This window comes from Thunnus thynnus, chromosome 7 (assembly GCF_963924715.1).
Source record: "Thunnus thynnus chromosome 7, fThuThy2.1, whole genome shotgun sequence".
NCBI classification, from domain to species: Eukaryota; Metazoa; Chordata; class Actinopteri; order Scombriformes; family Scombridae; genus Thunnus; species Thunnus thynnus.
The window spans coordinates 14329921-14348043 of NC_089523.1; the positions used below are offsets into that span (position 1 = coordinate 14329921).

Consider the following 18123-nt stretch of genomic DNA (forward strand, 5'->3'; position numbering starts at 1 on the left):
TGGGTGATTAATGCGTGTCTCAGCTATGTTTCACTGCGTAGGATGCACCGTGTGAGGAATGAACAATCACATGTTTCATGAGTTTGGAAAGACCCTGATAGATCCACCGAATGTCCAAAAGTTAATCTATCATGCCTGAATTGTGTTTTGTTCCAGTTTTACCACAAATTCTTGAATGCTAAAGACACTTAAGAGTAAAGTGATACACTTCTCGGAGTTCATTAGATGTTCATTCAAATCACGCAGAGTTCATTTTAGGATATAGCACTGTTCAGTTGGTTTTGGCTCCATTTTCCTAAAAGAGTCAGCAGTTCTTCTAACAGAAATAACAACAAAACAGACAGAAAGCGGTGATATCTCTCCAACAATCTGCCATTAACTTCTTTTCTTCAGGGTCAAGATCATGGACGCGCAAACCTCTTTCTTCTTTTAGGACTCCAAATGCTGCGGTTACAAAGTTTTAAGGGATGGATGGACAGAAACGTCAAACAGCACTCTTATCTCTAAATTACTTTTTAATAGGGGGATGATTTAAAATGTAATGACGCAAAACGTAGCATTCCAAAGTGAAACATCATTTTAGCTTCATTATAGCTGAATGCAGCTGCCACCGTGCTCGCCACTGTCACTAATCAAGTGCAACGTTTCCACTGACTTTTAATGTCTCTGACCTCTTCTCTGATCCATCTTAGCCTCTTACACCTGTTGCCAAATTACAGATGGCTCGCTGGCTGTCAGCAGGTCACTAGACATTTCAGAAGATCTCGCTGTCCTGCTTGCACTCTCCTCTGCTCCGGACATCACAGACGCACGCTTCATTTTGGCTGTTTAACCATGGAACTGTGTGGTTTTCCATAATTTACCTTAAAGGGCAAATTTCCTTGTAAGGAGCTCCTTGTGAAACTGGCTTGAAATCATTATTTTGGTCCATAAACAACCTTATAAACCACATTCAATGGCAGTCTAGACACTGTAATGGCCTTGCATAAATATGTGGTGTTTCTGGGGTGTACAGCTTTCTACTGGCCAAGCTGGAGTTGTTCATTCTTCAAATTTGGTCAGGTCAATGAAATAACGATGTTGTGACGTGAGCAACATCTTGAAAAATGTCCATAACCACTTAATGTTGCACTTTATAATGACAGTATATTGTAATACTGGATCAGTTGTGTGATTAAGCCCAACGGCAGCCAACTTCCACCTTTTCCGCAAAAGATTTGCACAGAAGTAACTCATCCCTCTCTGTGAATAATGAACCCATTTGTGACAGTTTTAGCTTCATCGCATCACATTTCCAGCCGATTCTGCTTTTCTTTGATGATTCAAATGTTCTGAGAAAGAGTCGACACCAGAGAGCAAGGGATCCGTTTGATATTTTATTAAAAAGTAAAGAAGACACCAGTCAGTGGTCACGGCTAGCCCGTTTTCCTCCCCATTCGCCTATCACAAGGTTTACATATGGCAGTGATGTCTGTCTGACCTGGGGACACTCGTAAGCTCAACACAAAATAAAACAGGGAGAACTACGGTCTTCGTTCATAGCCTTTATTGGAAATTCTTTACATGTGAATCCTCTGAAAACCTGCCCGAACCCACCTTTAGAGACTATAAATATATATATAAAAAAGGAAGTGTAAAAGACTTTTGCAGTTCCTCCAAGAATAAAGAAAGCATTTACAGTCAGGTCTCATCTTGAGAAGGGCAGTCACTTTTTTTGCTTGTTGGTTGAAATGTCAAGCAATTATAAGAGTGATTGTAACGATTGCTGATCATGTCAGGAACAAAGCCGAATTAAAACAAAACAAAAAAAACTGAGGGGAATTAGTGGCAAAGTAAAATCAGTAAAGTCTCGATGATAACAGCACTAGAAAAACACAGGAGAACAGCACAGCACAGACAGAAGAGGGCAAACCAACCACTGCATATATATATATATATATATATAGATAGATATATATACACACACATTGCTGGCAACCTCACCAATAAACTACACAGAAACTTCTGCACGTTCAAAAGTGTTTGGAAAGGTTGTTTAGTGGGTGTTGTGTCTGATTTGAAGAGTTGCTGCAGCAGTTTTCCTGCCCTGTGTGACTTTAAAGTAAAGCAGCTTCGTGTTTACTCACAAAATTACTCCAAAACAGCCCAAATTTATCAGATCTATGAAGCTCCCACACAAAGCAGCGACAGCCGGGTGTTAAAACGGTGTCACTGAATTACCTGGGAACTGCTAGGAAACAGTTTTCAAAGTGCAGGAGTAGAGCGCCACCTGGTGACTCTGCTGGGAAACCTTCATGAGTCTCTGAGGAGCTGGTTTCACTTTTACTATATGTCACAAAAATCCATTTAAATGAACAACAAGGGGCGTTTAGGGGTTTGCTTACAAAATGCACAGGCGACTAATTCAACTATTTCTGCTGCGACAAATGTGTAAAAAGAAATATCTGACATGTTCTCTGTATTGACTAGGAGAGCCCCAGTTGAACCTTGCAATTTATTGGATGTGATTAAGATCAACTAACAAGTCTCATTTACAATACCAAATAAAATGTGCAAAAAATATCAAATATTCAAAATGCCCATTTTCTTAACAAACATCACATTTGTTGTTTTTAAACACTGTTTACAAATGTTTATGCACATAATTTCAATAAAGTGTGGTCCTGCAGCTGCTGGCATAATAGTTGCACTTTACACAAAAAGGAGTGCAAACTGATGGAGGATTGAGGTACCGGTTCTTTTAAAGTGGCAGGGCACTACAGAGGAGGAAGGCTGCTCAGCTCTACACCAAGAGTCGGGTCGCTGTTTTTGAAAACACCTTGGCACCGAGAGCTGAGGTGAAACTCATGTCTAGTTGTGTCTCGACCCGGCTTTTGACAAAACATCTGAGCTTAGGCTGGAAAGAAAAACTAGAACTAGTAAAATCCTATTATGTTTATCTATAAAGTTGCATTTGACCAAAAATATTCCTGGTGGCAAAATGCTTTGTACTAAGAGCGATTTTCAGGTGACAGGAAAAATACATATCGGCCATCAGCTTTGTTTTTTTTTTTGTTTTTTTGTGTGTTTTTTTTTTTAAGAAAGACTTTCTGAGTCTGCACATAGGCTTTCAGCTACATCGACACCATCTCTTTAACAAGAAGTTTAAGTCAGTGAAAACACGATGAGTTGTAACAGAGATGTGGATGGGACAGACGTTTTTTTTCAGTGAAGTGATGGCTGTGACAGACCTCTGATTACACTCCACGAGTGTTTGGGGAGAGTAAATGTAAAAACAAAGCAGTTCATGACAACATTTTAAACATTTTTAGTCAAATTAAACACTTGTGTGCGTGTGAGGTTGTCAACTTGGAACTGAAATTCAAATCAAAGAGTCTTAAGAGCTATAAGGACCTCTCCATTATCTCAAATGTCTCATTTTTCTTGGTTGAAAAAGAAAAAAAAGAAAAAAAAAAAACAACAAAAAAAAAACATCACCAATATTTAACATGTTACAAATATAAATCAGTTTTCTTTTGTCATTTTTCAAAATATGAACATAAATTCAATAACACAAAAAAAAAATGTCCTTCTGAGGATTAAGTCCCGCTGGCTGAGGGAGGAGGAGATGGAGGGCTCTTGATCATTTTTAGAAGAGCGGGACAGAAATTTTAAAGCAAAGAGAGAGACGACAAAACGAAACAAAACAAAAAAAGCACCCTGGTCTTCATGAGCGTTTTCGTCTCTTGGAATGTCGCTGGCTGGAGCGCTCGTCGTCACTGCTCGCCCCCCCGGCATCGTCCTGGCCCTCCCGCTGCCGAGTTCTCCGTGTGTCCCGCTCGCCGTCACTATCCTGCTCCCTGTAATCCTTCCTGCCTGAGGTGGCAGAGGTCCGCTTACTTCTCCTCCTGCCATCATCATCATCCTCCTCCTCCTCCTCCTCATCCTCCTGTTCTTCCTCACTCTCGCTCTCCTCGTCTCTCCGTGCCCGACCATTTCTGGTTTTCTTCCTGTTTGATTTGCCATTCTGCATCTTCTTCTTCGGTTCTTCTTCCTCCTCTTCCTGCTCCTCCTCCTCTTCATCTTCCTCTTCTTCCTCCTCCTCCTCTTCCTCAGATGTTGCAGCTTGGCTGATGCGTTTACGCGAGCGCCGGCGGAGGTAGCTGAGGCCAGGCAGCAGCTTCTGGAGCAGCTCGGTGAAGGACTGCTCCGTCTTGACCATACAGGAGAGCACGGTGCTGCCCTGCCGGTTGTACTCCTCCGCGTTGGAGAAGACCAGTTTTATGTCTTCCAGGAAGTCCTGGGCGTGCCGGTACGAGCCCTGGCTGCACTTTCCGAGCATCGTCTGGAAATCCATGGGCTGCGTGATGATGTCCAGGTAGTCCTCGGCCTCCTCCGAGGATACAGGCTCCCTGAGAGAGGAGCAGAGCATGAGATAAGGAAAATGTTGGAGACAAGGTCACAATAAATCTTAATATATTTAGGAGACCCAAAAGAGTTAGGATTAATAATCCTGCCATACTGACGTTTTTAGCCTAAATAGCAACAACCTGTTCACTCTAATCTTTCTGTGACTCTTTGACATATTGGTATTTGTGACATAGGGTTTAATAATAATAACAACAATAATAATAATAATAAATTAATATATTTGTCTCGTCCTGAAAGATAAGCAGTGTATTTGATCCTTTGAGTTGCTACAAATGAGACAAACAAATCACATATCAGGGCTGCAGACAGTAAACCTTTTACTTTGCTTCTGCTTCTCAGTAAAGAATCTGCCCAGTGCCATTTCAGATTTTTCACTAGTTGCACCAGTGACTGATACATAATAATCAATGTTTGATTTGGGTCTCTGCTGTTGCATACTGGAATAATTATAATTGCAATAATATTGGATTGTAAAAAAAATAATCCATGGGCCAGGTTTTGTGAAATACAAACCTTAACCACGTACACACTGAGGGATTGAATTGTTAAGACATAATAAATTAAGTCTCATCATCATCATCATCTTTGTTGTTATTAGGGCTCCAGCGACGAAGCTTCGCTGCGGGAGCTCTATTGTTTCTGTTCTCATTATTATTTTTATTATTTTTCTCTGGTAAAAAGTGTTTGTGCAGCAAAAACCGTAAGACCTTGAAACACCAAAATTGGCAGGTGGGTTGGAAATTCCACCCACTACTGAGGCACATAAAATGACACTCATTGACCTCAAGGTGGCGCTGTTATAAGTTTACGTTTTCTCAATTATCTCGAAAAAGGCTTAGAGTCAAAATTCTTTCATCATTTTAATCTCTCAAATCATCTACATCTGATCTTCTGCTCAAAAAATGTCAAATTTTGCAATTTTTCGCCATCTCGTCAGAAACTGCTGGGCCAATCATCCCAAAACTTAGTCAGGATCATTTACAGACTTTACTGATCTTAAATTGTTATAGAAATTTCGACACGTCAGTCTGTTTCAGTTATACATGCCAATCGTTTTTTGTCAAAATAGATACAAATGTAGTCATGTGAAATCCTCACTGAGGGTCACAAGCTACATCAAATGTTTTCTGAAAATGGATTTGTATACATAGTGATTAATTATTTTAAAGAAAATCAAGTTTCGCTTCTTGTCAATCAAATAAGAAACAAGCATCCAAATGCTCGCAATCTGCTTGGATCCCCATCGTTGCTGCTTGGGGCTATATTTATTATTATTACTGTATACGATAAAAAGAAATTGTGTAGCCACCCTCAGAAAGCTACAGCAGTAAGAGACCATTAGTGGAAGCCTACAGGTACAGGTACAGGTGGAGTGAACACTGGTGACGCAAGGAGATTTTATTGGCCAGAATAAATGTAACAAATGACTCAGAGTCAGATGATCTTTCAGCAAAAGGAGAAAAATATTTTAGTCCAGGAGTAGAACAGCAGTCAGTCAACTGCAGCAGCAGAGCAAATAACAGCTCTTTACTTTAAATAGTTTCAAAAATAAACTCGGCTTTAATTTTGTCACTTGTCAAAATTTTGAACGTGGTCATCTGCGTCGACTGTACATTCAAACATACAGTATGTTGTGTGCTCACCTGAAGGGCCAGCTGTAGCGGAATTTCATCAGTTTCTTCAGGATTTCCTCGCATCTCTCCAGCTCCAACGCCTGTCTGCGTACTCCTGATTGGGAACTCTGACGCACCTGCAGAAACCGCACACACAAGCTACAATTAGTACACACAGTAACAAAATCTAGTTGTTGTGAAATACAGATCTCTTGTTCGTGTATTCTTTAATTTTTCTAAGAAGCAAGTTGTGTTTGGGGTTTCTTACCAGTTCATCGATGTCTGCAGGGCTGTTGGGGCCGGTCCTCTGCTTGCTGCTAGAGGACGACTGTTTCTTAGATTTACTTTTTGAACTTTTCTGCCGAGAAGAAGACTGCTTATTTTTCTTCCTTGGTCTCACTGTAGAGAAAGGGCAAGGAAGTAGGGAGACAAGAAAAAAGTAGAAAGCAAGTTAAAAAAAACAAACAACTCCTGTAGAAAAACTGTTCAATTTTATTAACCAATCCTGACTTAACCGTGAGAGTCGTTAACATTTTGGATACGCTGAAATTCTGCTTGTGAGATCCAGGAAAAGTGCCACCGTGCACATACAAAGCAGACGGTCACACAATCACGCTACAAATGACAAAAATAATCACTTCTTAGATGAATTACAATCCTCTCTCGAACTATTAAGCATCAATGCACAAATCTTCGTCATCATTAAACTTGACGTGCGGGCCTGAACCGACAGACGGGATCATCCTGCCACATACTTTAAGTGAAGCCAGAGTGAGACATGGCTTCAAAGCAAGATCCAGACCTGCGCTGTGCTACATGACAACACACAGACAATAGAGACGGGGAGAGGACAGGGCCAGAAAGTCCCCGTCAGCATTCCTCTCATTCCCAAAACCTCAGCACCAAGGACCCATTTTCCAAAACAGTCTCACTTCTTAAAACCTTTATCTTTTTGGAAAATAAATTTTCAACAGGCTTGCAGATCTTTCAGTATTGCACTGCTGAACAAACTGTGAAACAAAAATAACTGAATCTCTGTGTGTGACAACGCTGCAGCTTATAATGTGTAGAGCACTTTGGTGATCTGTTGTGTATATTATGTGGAGGCGCCCTGTCGTTTTTTGTTGGTATCGTAGTTGTCGATGAATTTCTGAACGGACTAATAAATATCTATTATTGATGACACCGGGATTCAAATTTTGAGTTGGTCCCTATATTTTGTCAATAACCTGAAAAGGCTTTATGATTTCCTCTCACTGATACTCACAGCTGTGCCCCATGGCTTTGTAGTCATTCTCTTCCTCATCCTCTTCATCTTCCTCAGAGTCATCCTCTTCAGACTCCTCCTCGTCATCATCTTCTTCTGTGTCTTGGTTATAGTTCCTGCAGAAAAAGATGGCACATGAATGACTTGAGTGTTAATTTTGAGGTTGTTGGGGGGGGGGGGGGAGAAGTAACATGAACTCTAATGTTACCCGAGCAGCATCTTATATGGACGATGAAGAACAGTGACAAACCACAGTTACCTTGAACGGGAGCCACGTCTGGCCACAGTGGGCTGGCAGGCCGGGCACAACCACTCGCCGGCAGGTATGCGGTACAGCGCAGGTCGCAGGCAGAACAGGTGGAAGGCCTTGTTGCACTCGTCACAGAGGATAAGTTTCTCGTCATCACCTTGAAGAGATCAGAGCCAATCACAAGACTGAGCTAAAAGGAACAGTTTTAATGTTCTGGTCTTACTAAGAAATCACTCAGTATCCTAACTTTTCCTGCTCTTCACTCCCTGAAAACGTCAACAAATATCTCGCACAATTCTGTGTTGCTGTGCAAGTGTCCAGGATTTTATCTTCCATCTTATCACTACAGGTTCACCTGTTGGCCTGCGGAGCTGCCAGCGCTGTATGTAGACCTGCCTGACACTACTAGCCTGTCTTGCTTTGTGCCTGCTGCTGCCCCGTTTGGATCTGGGCCTAGACTCCATCAGCTGCAGCACAGATGGACGCTGCCTGAGCGCTAGACAGGGAGCAGAAGACTGGTTGGGTTGTGCGGCACCGATTCACTCAAACTGTGGTCAAATGCTGACATATAAAAATGTCAGCATGCCGTTTTCAGTTATATACACCAGTTGTGGTGTGTAGTTTTATTGAGATGGTTTATTACATATTAGGTATGTAATATCCAGTCGGAAAACGAAAACCATGTTGCAACAGAAATCTTCCTGATGTCATGATGCTCTGATTGGTTGCAAATGACCTGTAACGCACGTTTTATTAACCCTTTTGTAAGACTAGATGACCGAGACAGAGGTCGACATTTGTAACATTCCGTACCTTTCCTGCGACAGACTTTGCAGCGGGCGTTCTCTGCAGACATGTCCCACTTTATGCAAGCGTCCAACATTCCCAGCAGCACATGCATGCGGGAAAAGGTCTGGGCCTCTCGGATAGCCGTCTTCCACTTCTCTACCGCCGTTGCTACCTAAAAGGAAAAGTTCAATGTATCATTTTTAAGAGATTAGTCTGAGGACTGGAGGCTACTGGAGCTTTTTTATGGATCGTGTCACTTATGAAACACATACTTAAAACAGAGCCAGAACACTAACTCCATTTTCTTACCTTGGCCTCCTCCGCCAGCCTCTTCTCCTCATCAACCTCTTCAGCTTTGCTGCTTTCTTCTGCTCCTTGCTTTTTCTTCTTTTTCTGTTTTGGAGCCATGAATCCCTGCAGGAACTTTTTGATTACACAGGCCTGAATGGTGATGATGCACTCTCCAAACTCTTTCAAGCTCTCCTTTTCTTTCAACTATATTGAGGGGATGAAACAAACAAACGGTTATGAATTATAACTACAACATTTCATGCGCAGTGCAAACACACATGAGCCATCAAATCAATGACAAAATTTTATGAAACATCAGCTATTTCACTAAACAATGACAGACAAAATCCAGGTTTCAATCACCTATTTTACTGACAGACTAGTCTACGTAACCAAAATACCAAATCATTTTAAATCAAATCTATGCTTCATGTGTACAACCTTGAAAAGGATACATACATCAGGTGTTGATAGAAAGTTGCACATGATCACTCAACCAAAACATAAAGACATTTCTCAGTGGCTTCATGTTCTACATTGATCTTCACTGAAGACTAACATCATATATTTCAGACAAACCCATCACCTGATCTTCGATGTCGACATTGTCATCCAGGTATCCCAGGCCTCCCTTCTGGAGTCGCGAGGCTACTTCCTGAATATCACTGCGCAGGTATTTGAGCAGCTCTGCGTAGCCATCACAGGTCCTGAGGCCCATTTTGCCCTTACGGGTCAGATGGATGGAGTGGAGGATGTCCTGGTACCTGAAACAGGGAAGGAACAGCTTTGTCTTCAGCTTTATATTCACTCCGTCACTGCTGCTGCCTTTGTAAAAACAATATTGTCTATTCTAGATGGGAGACTTTGTGCTGCTGTTCTTGTCAATGTTAAACCAACATTTCAGATGCTTTGTATTCAATTTATTTTCAATCTAATCTTTTCTCCATCCTAATACAAGTTTATCACTTAAGTTCCAATACAACAAATGCCAATTTCAAAATAAAGGCTTTTCTGTTTTAACAGGAAACAGAAAGATTAAGTTTTAAACATCTGTTGAATCACTTCAACAGATCTATGACAGCTGGTAAAACTGGACTATGCTTCAGCAGTTCAGTAGGAATGGATGGTTTCATGCTTGTTAAACTAATTATAGTGAGAGTGCATTCACCTGCTTTGTATCTTTGTCTTCAGTTCACTCTCTCTAACCCCCTGAGGATGAAGACTTTCCAGCAGTTCATCCAGCTCAGCTGGGTTGTCACATATGAACCTGTATTCAGAAGTAGGACAGTTAGTAAGCAGAGGAGACTGTAAAAGAAAAGCATGGAATTAATCAAATGAAAAAGAAGACGACAGACAAAGAAAGACAGAATCTCTTACCAGAGGTTCTGTCCCTGTTTGGGAACTGTAGTTTCTATACAGACATCTGCTGCTGCTCCCTGCTGGGCGCCTTCACTAATAGCACCGTCTACACTTCCATCATCCTTTTCAGCTCCTACAACACAGACCATAATTAACCATCTCAAGAATTAAATATGTACATTTTAATGACTAAAAAGCTGAAAAAAAAAGCGTCAAAACATAAATTACTTTTTATGTGTTGACACACAAGACTGCCAACCAAGAAAAACTACACAGACACCAATATTTGAGTTTTAAAAACATCTGTAACAACATCAGCCAATGATCAATTTCACATAAAAACATAAAAATTTCATAAAACTTGATAACTTAAAACTTAAAGTACTGTACCTTGTGAATCTTGAGTAGCAGCCGGCTCACCGTCCTCCTCCTCCTCCACCGCCGTCGCCACCGCTGGTGCCTCAGGCTCAGCTGGTTTTTCCTCAGGCGGAGGGGTGAAGCTGTAGTCGATGCTTTCATGCACCCAGCCTTTCTCAATGTACAGACCGGGAACCACATCAGAGAAAAGCCAGTATCTGGACAAAATCATAGAGCAACACATGGTTGTGATTGGCTAAATGTATTTAAGTTATTCTATTTATTAATTAAATAGGACATTTCAGCCAGGGGTCCTCATCAGTTGGCCGGTGGAAATAATGTCAGGTTCCCCGTTTGTGTGCAGCACTAACCTGTTATGATTTCTGTCTGTACCCAGTGGCGTCCTGCGCATCACAAGTCTGGCTTTGGTTATACCATCCTGAAAGTTCCTCTCTGCAGCAGCCCTCTGTTTACGCATGCGCTCCTCCTCAGCCTCCTTCTCCATGCGCTCTTCAGTGAGATAACAAAAAAATAAGAGTGAGGTATACCAACTTAAAAAATATCTGACTTTTCTCTGAATGAGAAACTACTACATGTATGAGTGCAACAAAGCTGCCAGTTAAACACTTTTCAAAAAAATCATACATTTTTATATTTGGGGGGAAAAAGGCATACTTTGAAATATTCTGAAATAACTGTTCCACTTCCTGCTATGAACTTTACCTTTGTTCTGTCTGTCCATCTCCTCCTTCTCCTTCTTGGCTTGCATGGCCATCAGCCGCCGGCTCTTCACTGAGCTGATCATGTCCTCTGGCTCCGGCTCCGGCTCCACCTTTACTTCCTTTTTGCTCTCCTTCTTAGCTCCCCCATCTTTTTTCTTCTCCCCTTTGAGTGCATAAAAAAAAGCCAGAAAAACAATAAGAAATTATGTTTTGTTATCAACTTGTAACTGTATTTACATTTTGGGGGCATTGATAAAAAAAAGACTAATGAAAAACTAAAGAAACTGAAGATTTTCTTTTAAAAATGGATAATAAAAGCATATTCATATTTAATGCAGAAATAAGTTGTATTGATGTTTTGTGGGTATTATATAACCTTTACACTTCTAGTATGAAATCTTAATATTTGATTCACTACTACAGGCAGAGCTCTCTTATAATTCTTGCCTACCTTTGACCTCCATCTCCTTTTGCTTCTTCCTCTCAGCCTTCTTGCGGTCGTTGACCTCTTTGAGCATTGCCAGACGCTCTTTCCACAGCTCGGCCGATCGCTGCTGCATTGAATCGACGTGGTCTTCTACTGAGTAGGTCATGAGGATGCGGTGGCACAGCGCCACCAGCAGGTTGACCTTCTCCTCGGGGCTAAGTTCAAACACTTCAACTGTCTCGAGCTTCTCCAGGAATTCACTTGTCACCACGTCATCAAAGCCACCCAATGCACCAGCGTCCTCTGATCCCTGGCCGCTCTCCTCACCGTGAGCGTCACATGGCCGCAGACACAACCGAGCCAGCTCCGACACTGAGTGCATGGTGAGGGGGATCTCGGATAAGGGCATGTCGAGCTCACTGTAGCCTTCTGCCAGCTCGTCCTGCAACAGCGTCTGGAGCAGCACCACCAGCACGCGGTTCAGGTAGAGGAAGCCTGAGCGTTCCCCAGCCAGTGCTTCCATCAGCGCTACTGCTGTGATGGGATACTGGTCATCTGGCATCAGCAGCCCAGCATAGGCGTTAAGGAAGTCCACAACCATAGCCACATCGCCAAATAGGGTGTTGGGCAACCCCTCGGGCATGTCTACGAGCTTGAATGTGGGCAGGGTCTTGCCACCTTCGATCTCCTGGTCCTCGTATCTGCGTGATTGTTCTCGACGGACCAGCATCTCCTTCTCGCGCCTCTCCTTGGCTTTTTCTCGCAGTTTCTCTTTGAGTTCCTCACGCTTCTTCTTCATCTCTTCCTGCCTTTCCTCTTCACTCATGGCTGCCCATCGCTTTTTTTGCTCCAGCAGCTCCCAGCGTTTCTGCACCAGTTCCTTGAGCTCCTCGGGTAGTCTGCCCCGGTCATCTGGCGACAAGGTCTTTGCAGCCTTTGAGATGAGGGAGGAAAGCGAGTTCTTTTTATCCTCTTTGCCCTTGTTCTCCTTATAGTAACGAAGGAGGTGGAGAGCCATAGGGTGCAATGGTTTCCCCAGCTTAGGTGTACCCATGCCAGTACTACGGGCTCGCTTCTTAGGGCTGCCAGCAGGGGTGCTCTTAGCCAGATGCAGCAGAGTCATCTGCTTCATCTTTGGTGTTTTGGCACCAGCTTTCCCATCCTTTTTAGAAGCTTTGAGGACGTTGAGCTTCTTATCACCGCTCTTTCCAGTTTTCTTTCCTTCTTTCTTTTCCCCGGATTTTCTGCCTGATTTTGGAGTGGATGGAGTCGAGCTTTTCCCTTCTCCTTTTTTAGGAGTTCCCGAGTTCTTTACCTTGAGTGGGGAACCATTCATTTTAATTTTCTGGAAAAGACAGACAACATGGGCTAATTTAAGCAAAGCTTTAATTTTTAGGGGATACCCCATAAGCATTAGGTTAAGTCTTTAACCAAGTCTTCATGTGAATATACAAACCAGCTAACCTGCATGTGGCCCCAGATGGTAGGACTAAGGGGCATCCCCAGAGCGTCTTTCTTCTTCTTCCTTTTCTTCTCTCCCTTCTCATTTCCTGAATCCTCTCCAGGTGTGTCAGGGGTCTTCAGCTTCTTGCTAGGTTTACCCTCAGGGGATGTCAAGCTCTTGCGCTTTGCTGAGGGATTCTCCGCTAAAAACTTCAGACAAACATAAGAGTGTGAGCAAAGAACAAGCAATATTTTTTTAAATCAAATAATATGCAGAAAATGACCATGAGTAAATTACCTTGTGCGGATCAAGAAGAAAGTCACTGAATTTACTGGGCAGATTAAACTTTTTCACCAGTTCATCTTCGACCACCCAGGGGGCACTCTCTCCCATGCCCAGCCTCAGAGCGTAGTGCCTGATGAAGTAGCGCATGATCTCCTTTGTTGGAGGGCGCTCCGTTCTGTAAAGACTGTCCACTGGGACATCACTGATCACCTGCAACAGAAGTCAGAAAGATTCAATGTCATTTTCTTTTTTTAAAATTAAATGAAAGTCTACATGAATCTTAACGGATCATGAACCCCATGTGGCATTTTAAAAGACCAGTTACAGACAAACAAATAATCATCACACAGAAAAGTAATAGACTGTCATGGGTTACAAGACAAGACTAAATCTTATCTGGGACCAGCAAAGAAAAGTTTGGACTTTTTTTGATTTGTGACAACAGGATACCTTATCCTCATTGATGAGCTTCACGTCATATTTATGGGGAAGGAATTTGGGCATCGCCCATCTCTTCCTCTCTTCCTTCATGGCAGTGGGAAGTTTCCTTGGTGAACGTCGTGCTCTGTCGCCTGATAAGAAGCAAAATATTATACAAACATTTTTAAAGAGATTTTACTCAAACATTCAGAAAACAGCTGGCAAAAAAGTTAAAAGGTAAGCAAAAACACATGTAAAAACATCAACACTTTAGGTCATTTTCCAAAGATCATAACGTCCCACATTCTTAACTTCATAAAACACTACTAGCTGTGAACTTCAAAAAATACAAAGTAACATATTTCTACAGTAAGTCTGTTTTTTGTCAATGCTGCGCAACTACATTTTTAATGTGCTTGGTTGTTAAAGTTTGCACTCACTGAGACTCTCCCTCCTGTTCTCCTCCTCACGGGGAGGAGGTTCCTTCCTCTGGTTCTCCTGACTTGCGTTCTCCTTGTCACTGGATGGAGAGTCACAGGCACCTTCAAGCTTCTTCTCCCCTGTCTCACCCTCTGAGTTTTCTAGGGGATGAATCTTTACCACCTTTGCTCGTAAACTTTTGTCCTTCCCCACCTGAATTGAAAAAAGTGTTGAGAGCACAAATGGTCAACAATAAATCACCATCATGAGCTTCATAAACAATGTTACAAAACAACCAACCTATGAGACAAGTTTACAGATTTAAAAGTCAAACTGACCAGGAAGTCACATTCTTCACCAACAGCGTACTTGGTGAGGATTTCCACCCATGCCATTTCAACCAGTTTGTCTAAAGACACTGTGTTGTGGTGGACCATCTCCAGGATCGGCTTCTCGAACCACTGAGGATATTCCTCCTGAAGCCTGCATACAGAAAATGGTCAATCATTTCTACAAAAAAAGTTTTAACAATAGAAATGTATTTTGTGTGTGTGTAATATAAACTTGTTTGTTTCATGCAACCCCGTCAAACTTTGTTCAATAGAAAGTGAAACACAGCCTTTACAAACATGCTCAGCAACCAAGGCCACTGCCACGTCAGACATAAATTAATCATGGGTGCGGTGCAATCTATTCATCACGTGAGTTCTTTCACATTGTTTGGATTTCTTTGATGCTCCAGATTTCCTCTAACACTGCAATCATCACAGGGACCAGAGCATTACATAACAGGGCAAAAAAAGGGCAAGACTGGCCAGCAGGGGGAGTAAAAATCTGTTGGCTAATTAGACGAGAGCTTAAATACAGCTTGTGACCCTGAGTGACTTGAGCTCTGGGCAGCTGAGCATTGCTCTGTCTTTGCTGTGACATCTCTCTTGGCTACACATGGAGTTTGATCCACATTCCTCTCTCTGACAGGGCATATACATGCAGTGTATGCACACCTGGTTGGTGATAAGTGTATTGTCGACAGTGGGGAAAGATTATCAGTTGAACTACTAATCGTTTTACTGTTTTTTTTCCATTTCACAGATCACAATAAAGGAACCTTTACCAGGACATTGCAGATTCAAGAATGACTCAATCACACACCCTCTAAATAGAATGAGAGGAGGAGCACCAGATTTATCCAATCATAGCAAAGCAGCAAGCCTTGTGACCTTCACTGGAAGAGTATGGCTCTTTTGTGATACTACTGAGCTACTGTAAGAGAAGCTAATCTGCAATTAGAACGAAGTGTTCTTTTGTGTAAGTGCATCTAAATAACCAGCAGGAGTATAAATATCAGAGATGAATGAGAGCCAAAGTTTTGCTGGACATGCAAATCGACGCCATCCACTTCACTGTAACTGTATATTACTCACACATACACAGTTTCATTATGAAATTTACAGCCTATGCAAAGTCTAGATAGTCTGTACACTTTAAACTATAATCAGCAGAGTCGGGGAGTGGCTCTTATTTCACAAGCTGGATGGAAACATGACTATAAAACACAAACTCTGGATTTAATACTAACAGTTCGGTGACTTCTTGTTCCTCCTCCCATGCTTCTTTGTGCGTCAGCTGGTTGCTCCCGGTGCTCTTGCATGTCCAGATGCGCTCACCATACCTCTGCAAGCGTGCCTCATACTCTCTGTAGACATTTTGTCAAGGAAGTTACAATATACATGTGAAAACAACATATATCCCCCTTGCTGAGCTATTTGCTTAACAATCACGGACAAGCCACCCATGTTCCATTGTTAACCAATTAGTGTCACTGATGTCAGTGTGTTATAAAGAGACTGAGGCCAGGGGGCACCCACCATTCACAAACACTATCTCCATTACAAAAACTTCATGCATAGTTATACAATACTAAACAACAAAAAGGTGAGAAGATTATGTAATGAACAATGCAAAATAGGAAAAGGTTAGGGAGCTGTGAGAGAATAATGATGATCCACCAATGCTGGGAAAAAAAGTACTGACAACATTAAATGACTAGAAGTTCTCTGTAAAAAAAAAAAAAAAAAAACGAAAAAAAAAAGAGTCAACAATCCTATGGGTAGTTGATGGGAGTTTGGCTGAGCCACCTCTGATGAACATAAAAGCATAAAATGAAGTGAACACGATTGCAATTTCTAAAAGTGAATGTAGATGAGTGTGAAAAAGTACACAGAGGCCTGTACTTTACATACTGTAGCTGTTTTTAAAAAGGAAGTTAAGAAATAGACACTAAGTCATACTAACAACAAATCTGTACCACAACAGGAACCCCGATGTAAATACCATTTATAATAACAGCTTAGGAACACATAAAAATGTCTTTAAATGGCCACTTTTACCACTACGTGTGTCTCATCATGTAGTCATAACTGGCTCCATACTCTAGCTGACAGTTGCGGACCTCTGACGTTTAATGTTTTCATAGAAACGCCTAAACAAGAAGGTAAAGTTACCTAACTATTACACAAGAATCAACCCATCCTATCTACCCAGAAAAAATACTGTGTTGAATCAGCAATTAGTCGTGTCTGTTGTCCACCTCGTCAACTCCGACGTTGATAGCTGACTGTATCCAGCCGGTGAAGCAGACGACGGGCTATTGTGACATAATGGGACAACTAATGTTAGTTAGCAGCCTGCTAGCAGCTGACAGCGGGGCCGTAAAGGCTGAAAGTGAAATGACGGCTTTTAGCAGCTCTCTACGTTTCACTGAGCGTGATAATTGTGCTATGTGCCACACAAATTCACATTTTCAGCTAGCTAACTGAAATAGCCAGCTAGCTACAAAGAGCGGTGTCAATATAATGAGCTAGCAAGCCTGTCATCCAGGGTAAAACTGTGCACATGCGGGGAAACACCAAATCCAGAAAATGTCGGGTAACATCAAATAGTTAGCGTTAGCCAGCTAATTTCTGTGCATAGGACTGAAAGGGTGAAGCAAGGTAGACAAATACATATACATCAGCAGACACTGAGCATCAGCATCATGTTTTTAAAGGATACTCTTTGTTCCTGAAGGCCTCCTTGGTGTGCTCGATGATGTACACCTCCTCTCCCGGGCCTGGCGGCTCGGCTAGCGGCTTAGCTAGTGGGTAAGGTTTCCGGCCCAGAAGCGGTGCCATTGCAAACTCCACAAATGGCACTGGTGCCAAAAGATATAATCAGATCTTCTAGCGACAAACTAGCACAATAATATATAAAAGTATGTCCTTCGCATGTATCCAAAGTGCAACGAAATAATCAGCCTAACGATAGCACGTATCACGTTACCGCCGGCAGGCCCGGCGCTCAACGTGGAGCAGCTAGCGGAGCAGCTAGCCGAGGCAAAACAATAACAGAGCGCTTCTTGCCTCCCGCCTCACCGCAGCCGTCTCCTCTCCTGTAGCAGCGGCGTCATGTTGGGGTTTATACACAGTGTCTTGAGATACAAAACAGGTTGATAGACGATAGTTGGTAAACTTTTAGCTCCTCCGGATGAACGTGAAAGGATTCAAACCGCACCGAAATCAAACTCGCAGCCGAAGCAGGAGATGTCTGGCGCGCTGTGCAACTCCCAAAGTCTTTGCAAACTAGGCCTGTTCTCGCGTAAGTAATTGTCTTTGTTGCATTTTCATACTGTCGGAGCTTCTTCGTATCAGGTAACAACGCTAACAACTCTCGCGAAACAGTAACCGGGATCAATCAAGAGGTTAATTCCTTGTCGAAATGGCGGGAGTTTTTAGTCCACCGGCACAATTCCGTCCACCCTCAGAACTCCGTTTCCCCGGCAGCAAGCAGCGTCGCACACACGGTCCGCCCCCTCTCGACGCTCATTGGCTCCCTCAGTGAAGCGCCCTCATCGAATTTATATAACGCAACCTCTCATTGGCTGACATGGCCTGTCTATTGTCAATCTGGGACAGCCCCATTCAAATTTCCACGCCCACTCGATAATATAAATTAGCGGTCAGCTGATGACAATAAAGATTATATGATCCATTTAACTCGTTAAATACTAAAAACATATTGCAATTTTTAG

The 18123-nt window shown here is 42.4% G+C and overlaps 1 protein-coding gene across 3 annotated transcripts; it reads right to left on the bottom strand.

Moving 5' to 3' along the window:
- Nucleotides 1-1529: 1529 nt before the first annotated feature.
- baz1b (bromodomain adjacent to zinc finger domain, 1B) lies at nt 1530-17883 on the bottom strand. Of its 3 annotated transcripts, none has more exons than XM_067594502.1 (22): nt 17109-17883; nt 15634-15750; nt 14393-14537; nt 14075-14267; nt 13665-13786; nt 13227-13424; nt 12950-13138; nt 11510-12800; nt 11060-11221; nt 10708-10846; nt 10370-10554; nt 9998-10112; nt 9789-9887; nt 9207-9384; nt 8639-8824; nt 8354-8501; nt 7896-8036; nt 7550-7697; nt 7291-7406; nt 6292-6422; nt 6054-6160; nt 1530-4391 (listed from the first exon to the last, which is right to left on the bottom strand). In XM_067594502.1, exons 1-22 carry the CDS (start codon nt 17225-17227, stop codon nt 3707-3709), a joined length of 4914 nt encoding a protein of 1637 aa, XP_067450603.1. In that variant the 5' UTR covers nt 17228-17883; the 3' UTR covers nt 1530-3706. The 3 variants fall into 3 exon arrangements, with proteins under 3 accessions (XP_067450603.1, XP_067450602.1, XP_067450604.1); XM_067594501.1 differs by having other exon boundaries at nt 11510-12830; nt 17109-17882; XM_067594503.1 differs by lacking the exon at nt 7896-8036 and having other exon boundaries at nt 11510-12830; nt 17109-17882.
- Between the last annotated feature and the right edge of the window lie 240 nt (nt 17884-18123).